At 42.1% G+C, this 8887-nt stretch overlaps 1 protein-coding gene across 1 annotated transcript; it reads right to left on the bottom strand.

Annotated features, from left to right (window-relative positions):
- Nucleotides 1–214: 214 nt before the first annotated feature.
- Nucleotides 215–648, bottom strand: LOC136492948 (uncharacterized). Its single transcript, XM_066488970.1, has 2 exons — nt 441–648; nt 215–340 (listed from the first exon to the last, which is right to left on the bottom strand). Exons 1-2 carry the CDS (start codon nt 646–648, stop codon nt 288–290), a joined length of 261 nt encoding a protein of 86 aa, XP_066345067.1. The 3' UTR covers nt 215–287.
- Nucleotides 649–8887: the final 8239 nt, after the last annotated feature.

Below are 8887 nucleotides of genomic sequence, written 5' to 3'. Positions count from 1 at the left end.
AAAAAAGAAAAAAGTTGCCAATGAGTATGGCAAGGGCAGGGCAAACGAAAGCCACAGAACAGAACTGAATGTTATCGGACGATCAGATTTCTGAACTTCTGATACAACCATGTGCTTTTGCATTTATTTACTGGCATGGACAAGCTCCATAGAGATCCGTGTTTATGCTTCGTATTTGAGAAGAAAATATCAAATACATGGTTTGTATGACGAGGGAAACTGGAAATAAAAGCAAATATCTCAAATGTTGTTGCTGCATCGTTAATTTGTTCAGTCGTCTCCCACGATCAGAGCAACCTGACCTTCGCGCTCCCAGCCTTCTTCCCAAAACTCGACATATCTGAAGACCAAAAACAACAGATTGTGAACAAAGATGAAACATGAACACACATGAAAAGCACATGTATGTAGAAAAAAAATAAATACACGCGCGCACGTACCAGAAGGAGAGGGGTCGTGGGAGCAGAGGAAGAGCAGGAGGAAGCAGAGCACGACGATGAGCGGTATGAGGTGCACGGACCGCTCCTTCCCCGACGACCGCAGGGCCGGAGCCTTCTCGGGCTTCGCCTCGACGTCGTCGTCGTCGCCGAGGGCGCCTTCCTCCGGCAGTAGCTTGGGCATCGAAGGGATGCTCGTCTGCCTCTGCATTCTGTCCGGAATCAAGGTCGGTGGCGCCTACGCCTACAAATCACTATCACCTTCTGCAACAAACGAGGAAAACAGCTACCCTGAATTTGGCTACCTTGACTACAAGCCAGGGAAGGTATATGCCCGGTGATGTGCGAGTGTATGTACATGTACATTAATAATAAACTTGGTTATTGTGTGTGTGTATATACACGCTTGTAGAACAGTATTATCAAAGGCCTAAGTGAGATTTTTCTTCACGCTTTTCCCATTTTCACGCATGCCTCACGTGCCTCACTTTGCTTTCAGGCACTGCTACCTCGCTTTGCTTCAGTTAACAATAGGTTGGTGCTTTTGAATACACGGACACATGTTGTTAATCTGAAGCCTCCCATTTGAACCTTCAGAAAACATGTTGTGAAGCATTTGCTTTCGTCACTACCACCTCGCGTTGCTTCAGAAATCAGAAGTTCAGTAAACAAAACAGTCTGGTGTGCTTTGAGTGTTAGTTATGATCTCTACCAATTGGCCCAGTTCGGCCCTTGGATCCACGTTCTGATCGGGGGTTCCCAACAGCTTCATGGTTCGTGGTCTTCCGTTGCACAGTACCATAAAAGGAAGATGGGGCCGGGGCACACTACACGAGGTTCTCCTGAGCTACCAGACGCCCCACCGACTATTCCCTAACGTGAACCGATCCAGAGATAAGGTGCTGCCAGCGACGGGAAGCCACCACCGACCTCACCGTCGCCTCTGCATCGCCACCACCGCGCCTACGCTGTTACGACAACAGAGGCTACGTCGTTGCGGCACCACGGCCGCAATTGCCCTAGGGCGAGGTACATCAACAGTTCCCCATCTAAGAGCAGTTTATCCTCTGATCTACAATTCTAGAGCTATAATGATCCTATCAATGGTATCAGAGCCAGGCTATCTAGTGTGTAGATCATGTGTTGGGGTAGAAAAGAAGAACGATTTCAGAAAGAAGATGAACAACGGGTTTGGATTTGGCCGGTTAGGGTTTGACCGAACCCTAAGACCTAACCCTAGAGAGAGAAGCAAGGACGGACGGGACAGGGGCCTGCCTAGGGCTCACCTGTCGTTGTCACCACCGCCGGCGTTGTTCCGATGTCGCGCGGGAAGAACCACCCAAGCCGCTGGCCGGGAGGTCACGCCACCGCGCGGCCTACGCCTCGGGCTTTGGGGTCAAGGGCACCGCAGCGCAACCCTTCGACGGCAGCGCGCTCACTCTCGGGTGAACACGCGCACCTGGGGAGGTAGGCCGAGGAGGGCGGGGTTTTGTTCTCCCTATCGGCGTGCTCGACCGTCCGATCGAAACGGGCGGGCGATTATGACTGGGCCAGCTTACGGCCCAGGCGGAGCGGTGCGGGGCGCACACGTGTGGGCCGAATTCCTGGCCTAGGCCCAGGTTGCGGCCTGGACGCAGGGACAGCGAGGCGCGCGTCGCTGCTGGACCATGGTTTCGTGCTGGGCCGTAACGGCACGCAGAGCTTGAATGCTTTTTCAGCCCAAAAGGCATAGTGACGTTTCTTCGTTTTGTTTTATTATTTTCAGAAGCAAATTTTTGAAGAACTTTAATCAAGTTTTGATATTAATTCTCTATCAAAATTTGAACCAACGGGATAATTTTTTCATAGAGTAGATGAGTAAAGTGAAATGCTTCTGAAAAGTAGATAAAGAAAATTTTCATGTTTTTGCCGTAAAGTTTAATGTTTATTATCTTCCAATTAAATTCGAACCAACGAAAGAATTTAATTTGAAGAGCAGTAATATTTAGTAAATTATGATTATGTTGATCCTCTAATTAAATTAGAACCAACGGAAAATTTTAATTAGAGGAGTAGTCGGTTTTTTTGTTTAAGATTATGGTATTTTCATTTTCTAACCAACGTTGATGATGACAATATTATAACGAATTTAAGTTTGAAGTATAAATCTCTGAAAAATTTTATACCAACGTGATGAATTTTCCAGAGAGTTGATAAGGACCTAGAAATGCTCCTAAACTAAAAGAATGTATTTCATTATTAAGTTTCCCCTGCAATGATGTTGATTATCTTCTAATTAAATTCGAACCAACGGGAGAATTTAATTTTAAAGAGTAGTTATATGGATTTCAAGTTAATTTATGAGTTTTTATGCATTAATTCTATTTTCTGTCCAACGGTGATGTAGAATTGATGCAGAAGCATATTGTATATTTTATATTAACCGAGATCACTCGGCTGCATGCCAACGGGCTATAATGCTGGGGTATGTGAATGGAAAGGCTTGAGTCAAGCCAGTTCAGAATAATTTTTTGTTAGTTTACTAATTTTCTGATTAAATTGGAACCAACGGGAAGATTTAATTGAAAAATGAAGTATAAGTGAAGTTTTAGTCGTCATGACTAAGTTTTCGTATAGATTTATCCCGCACGGGGAGAAGTTTTGGCATAGTACTTATGCTAGTTAACCCTGCATGGCGGGAGAAGTTTTATGATGATTCACATGTTTTGTATCCCGCATAGCGAGAGAAGTTTGGGTAGCTCTTATGCTGTCCTAGTATTGATCTTGGCACAATAAAAATACATAGTCATGGTCAATACTAACCAAAAGATAAGAAAAGATGCAAGTGTGACTTGCAAAAGTACCGCTAATGAAAGACCTCGTTGAGTTCTTAAAGTGAATTAAGGAAAGTGTACTCCTGAACGGATCATGAAATAACTTTGTTTACATGACACAATCATGTGAATGAAGTAAGTTATCAGTGTCTCATCATTTATAGGCTTTCTAAATAGTTATCGGAATTATGGCAGTAAAGTTCATGCCATATTTCGAGGAGGAGAAAAAGATAAAGATCAATTAAGAAAGATACTCTTCATTACGAGTGAGATAAAGATTAATTAAGATGAATGTGACCGTCGGAGGAGTACAACGGTTACAACAATGATACCCCTAAGTAGAGAAATAGCTAAATTTCTAGATTTTTTAAAGTTCCAATAGAAAAGTAGCGTAGTCTGTCTCAAAAATGTTAAGGTGATGCTTAAAGCGCCATATGAAATTTTAACGGATTAAACCTAAAATAAGATATTTGAAGATACACTATCTTTAGAAAATATGGGAAGATCAAAGAGAGCATGGTATGTAGAGGATGTAGAGACCTAAAACTTGAAGAGAAGCGGGACTGCATGCCCACTTCAGTAATTAAAAAACAACGAATCTCTCAATACCTGTTGATGTTGTATGACTTATACAACACATGTTGTTGGCTTTTCAAAGAAAATGAATAATGTAAATAAGGATCTTGTAATACATGAGCCTATAGAATCAATTGCCTCTTGGCAAATGGAGAGCAACAACAGCCCCATATGAAAGTGCCAGTAGATGAGGCCTCAGAAGGTCTCAAAGAATTAGTAAACCAGTTTTTCCAATGACTATGAAGTCTATGTTAATAAAGAAATTCAAATAGAGGGTGATTCCACGTCATTTAAAGAAGCCATAAAAAGTGTTTACTCGTTTAAATGGCAAGAAGCTAGGAAAGCTAAAATGAATTCGATGAGTACCAACGATGTTTGGGACTTAGAAGTAATTCCTAATGGAGTCAAAATAGTAGGTTGTTAGTGGGTCTACAAGACAAAATACGACTCCAAATGGAATGTAGAAAGATATAAAGCACGACTTGTGGCGATATGCTTTAAGCAAAGAGAATGAACATATTACAATGAGAGTTTTCTCTCCAGTCTTCTATAGGGATTCTTTTAGAATTATAATGGTGTTAATAGCACATTACGATTTAGAGTTACTTTAGATGGATATAAAGACGACATTCCTCAACGGAGATTTATACGGAAACAATTACATGGCACAACCCAAAAGGTTTTGTCGTGGAAGAAAAAAACATATGGGATGCCGCCTATAGAAATCCATCTATGGGTTAATAGTAAGTCTCTAGACAGTAGTATTTGAAGTTGATGAAATGATAAGAAAGTTTGGGTTTAAAGAAGATGAGAAGGACAATAGCGTTTATGTGAAGTTCAAGAATGAAAAATTCTTTTTCCACATCCTGTGAATAGATAACATTCTACTCACTAGTAGTGATGTTAATCTATCATTGGAGAAGAAGAAGTTTTGTTCTCAAGTTTCAAAGTGAATGATCCTGGTGAAGCGTCATTGGTTTTAGAAATCGAAATTCACCAAGATAGAAGAAAATTGGGTATTAGGACTATCGCAAAGGCATACTTAGAAAAGATTCTAGAGAAGTAAAGTATTCATGCGAATAAACCTGCGTCTGCTCCTATAGTCAAGGGTAATAGTTTTGAGAACTCTAAGTGTTTCAGGAACTGATGTGAGATCGATCAAATGGACATGGTTCCATATGCTTCAGCTGTTGGAAACTTGCTGAGTGTACAAGTACAAGTAAGAAGTTACCATAACGTAGTTTAAGTATCCGAGATATTTTGACAAAAGTCCAGTTCAGATATAGATCACTAGAATTGAGTTGAGAATGTCTTGCAATTTTGCAAAGTATCATAGGCCTCATGCTGAGTAAGAAAGAATAAGAACTCTCAAATAGTTGAGGGTACATAAGTTAAGTCTTGGCGAGATGTGTAGTAAAATCCACAGCAGTAGCCAACACTCACAGTTGGAGTATTATTGTGAAAAAGCTTCAAAGAAACAGTTGTGGTGTCATCAGTGATGCATACCATAGTATAGCTAAAAGCTCTAGTTTGACTTTGGTGAATTGATGAAACCCTAAGTGCTAACCTAGTTTATCAAAGTGTTCATGAGATAGGTAGCACATTCTAAGTGGTGAAGCAAATGAAGATCATGACATGATGATGATGATTCTATGGTGATGATCAAGTACTTGGATTTGAAAAAAAGAAAGAGAAAAACAAAAGGCTCAAGGCAAAGGTATAAATTGTAGGAGCCATTTTATTTTAGTGATTGAGACACTTAGTGAGTGTGATCACATTTATGATCGATAGCCGTACTATTAAGAGGGGTGAAACTCGTATCGAAATACGGTTATCAAAATGTCACTAGATGCTCTAACTCATTGCATATGCATTTAGGATCTAGTGGAGTGCTAACACCCTTGAAAATGTTTGTGAGAATATGCTAACACACATGTCCATAAGGTGATACACTTGGTGGTTGGCACATTTGAGCAAGGGTTAGAAACTTCACCGATGGAGTGTCCGCCCGTAGAGTACGGATAGTCCGACAGTGCCACCAGCGCCCTACACAGAAAAGACAGGGGTTCACAGAGTGACCGGACGCTGGTGGCACAGGGACTGGATGCTAGGGTCCTACGTCCGGTCAGTGGCGCAGTGAAGTCCACCCTCGATCTCTTGACCAGACGCTGGCATGAGAATTGACCGAACGCTCATGGCCTGAGTCTGGTCAGTATGACATATGATGATATATGTAGCGCATAGGGGAGACGTTGAGTGATCGGACGCTGAGTGTATCCGTTCGAGCATGACCGGACGTGTCTGGACGTGGATTTTCGCGAATGGATGCTTACTGAAAATGACCGGACGCTGGGGGTCTACGTCCAGTGACTTCAAAGCAGTGCGTCCGGTCACAACTTAAAAGTACCGATGACAGTTAAGATCGGGTGATCAACATTTGAAGCAGGGACATGTGGCACACATCGCATGACCGGACGCTGGGGTCCAGCGTCCGATCGATCTAACCGGCGCGTCCGGTTGCCCCGTTTTTCAGTAGACTGAGGAGCCAACGACTCTATTTCGTGAGGGCTTCTATTTATGCCCAATGGCCAGCTCAAGTTCACTCTCTTGGCCATTTGCATTGACATAGCAATCTTGTGAGCTTAGACAAAGTTCTCCCACTCATCTTCATCATTGATTCATCATAATTGTGAGATTGGGAGAGAATCCAAGTGCATTGCTTGAGTGATTGCATCTAGAGGCACTTGGTGTTTGTATTTCGTTGTAGGATTCGCTTGTTGCTCTTGGTGGTTGCCACCACCTAGATGGCTTGGAGCAGTGGAGGAGGATTGGCATGAGTTGGTGATTGTTCGTGGCCATCTCTAGTGATTATGAGGGGACTTGTACCTTTCTCGGTGGAGCGCCAAAAGGTAACCCTAGTGGATTGCTTGTGTCATTGAGTTACCTCACTTGTGGGTAGGTTCTTGCGGTGTCTAATTATGTGGACGAGGTTCATGCAACACCTCTTAGCCGCCGAACCACCAAGTGTTGGTCGACACAACGAGAATGTAGCGTGTTGGCAAGCACGTGAACCTCGGGAGAAAATTGGTTGTCTCTTGCCCTTTGGTATTCTCCCGGTGATTGATTTATCATTCATCTTGTGATTGATTCACTCCTCTACACGGCGGTATAATCACCCTACTCACTCATTTATATTCTTGTAAACTAGTTGTAGCAAGCTCTTTAGTGTAGCTAGAATTAAGAGCTTGCTTTGTAGTTTAAGTTCATCTAGTGGAGCTCTTTAGTGTAGCAAGTGTGAGAGCTCTTAGTGAGTAGTGACATAGCAAATTGTGGGGTTAGTAATCATAGCAACTAGAATTGTTAGATAGGTAGCTTGCAACCCTTGTAGAGCTAGAACAAGTTTGCATTTCGCTATTTGTTATACTAATCAAATTGCTCTAGTTGGTTTGTAGATTTCTTAAATAGGCTATTCATCCCCTCTAGTCATATTAGGACCTTTCAAGTGGTATCGGAGCCGTGGTCACCGTTTGATTGAAGGCTTAACAACTTTGGTGTCAAATTATGGCTCAAGTTGTGTTCAACCATGTGGGGGGCAAACCACCGTTCTTTGATGGCACATGCTATGATTATTGGAAGAGGAAGATGAGGATGTATCTTTGTTCAATCAATGATCAAGTATGGGATATAACCGAAAATAACTATGCTATCATTGTTCCCAGCAATCCCACCAACTTAGACAAGACCAACAAGCAATGCAATACAATGGCTCTCAACACCATATACAATACCATTGATTCCAAGGTGTTTGAGCAAATCAAGGATTGTGAAAGAGCTAATGAGGTGTGGAGGAGATTGGAGGAAACATATGAGGGCACACCGGTAGTGAAGACTGCCAAGTTATACATCCTCAAGGATAAGTTGACAAGCTTTAAGATGAAGGATGATGAGAGCATTCCAGAAATGTTCCATCGGTTGCAAGTAATTGTCAATGTCTTGAAGGCTTTGGGAGAGAAGATCAAAGATGATGATGTCTCTCATCGGTTCTTAATGTGCCTACCTCCAAGATTTGAGATGTTAAGGTTGCTTATCATAAGAGGAGGATTGAAAGAGATTTCCCCTAACCAAGTACTAGGTGATGTCATGACACAAGAGACATACTATATGGAAAGGGAAGGGGTTGATAAGGATGACAAGAAGGAAGAAGAAGACAAAAAGAAGAAGAGTGTAGCATTCAAGGCTAGCTCATCATCCAAGAACAAGGGCAAGTCTAAGAAAGTATCAAGTGATGATGAGGATTTTAGTGCCATTGATGATGAGGCCATGGCTCTATTTGTGCACAAGATAGGCAAATTATGAAGAAGAAGGACTATGGTGCAAGAAAGAGAAGAGATCACACCAAAAACAAAGAATATGTGAGAAGATGCTATAATTGCAAGAGCCCCGATCACGTTGTAGCGGATTGTCCCTACAATAGTGACAATGGTGAGGATAAGAAGAAGAAGGACAAGAAAGAAAAGAAGGAGAAGAAGGATAAGAGAATGACCTTCCAAAAGAAGAAAGGTGGAGGCTATGTGGTCACATGGGATAGTGATGGCTCTTTGGATAGTAGTAGCTCTAGTGATGATGATAAGAAATCTATCAAGAGAGCACTAACAAGCATCACCATCAACAACAAGCCCTCCATGTTCTACACTCCATCGACATGCCTCATGGCAAAGCCTATCAAGGTAAAATATGATGTGAGTGATGATGATGAATATGAAAGTGATGCTTGTAGGAGTGATGATGATGATAAGAAATACTCCAAGGAAGAGCTCATGGACATGTGTGATCAAGTGCACACTTGCTTTGAGATGAAGAGAAAAGAGTGCAAAGAATTGAACAAGAAAGTTAAATTTCTTGAGCAATCTCTTGATGAGCTCAATGCCACTCATGAGAGGCTAATGGAAGCCTATGAGAAGCTTGGCAAAGCTTACTCTAAGCTTGAAAAATCTCACTTCTCTCTCATCGAGCAAGTCAAGAAGGAGGAGGCCAAGAAGGATCAAGTGATCGTGTCTTGTG

This window comes from Miscanthus floridulus, chromosome 11 (genome assembly GCF_019320115.1).
Source record: "Miscanthus floridulus cultivar M001 chromosome 11, ASM1932011v1, whole genome shotgun sequence".
NCBI lineage: Eukaryota > Viridiplantae > Streptophyta > Magnoliopsida > Poales > Poaceae > Miscanthus > Miscanthus floridulus.
The sequence above is the reverse complement of the archived record's forward strand: the minus strand, read 5'-3'. Positions and strand labels throughout refer to the sequence as shown.

Bases quoted from the DNA above. Each gene is read 5' to 3' on its own strand.
- LOC136492948 (XM_066488970.1), bottom strand. From the start codon at position 648: ATGCAGAGGCAGACGAGCATCCCTTCGATGCCCAAGCTACTGCCGGAG. The intron at 341-440 runs GTACGTGCGCGC...TTTGGTCTTCAG, and splicing joins CCACGACCCCTCTCCTTCTG to ATATGTCGAGTTTTGGGAAG.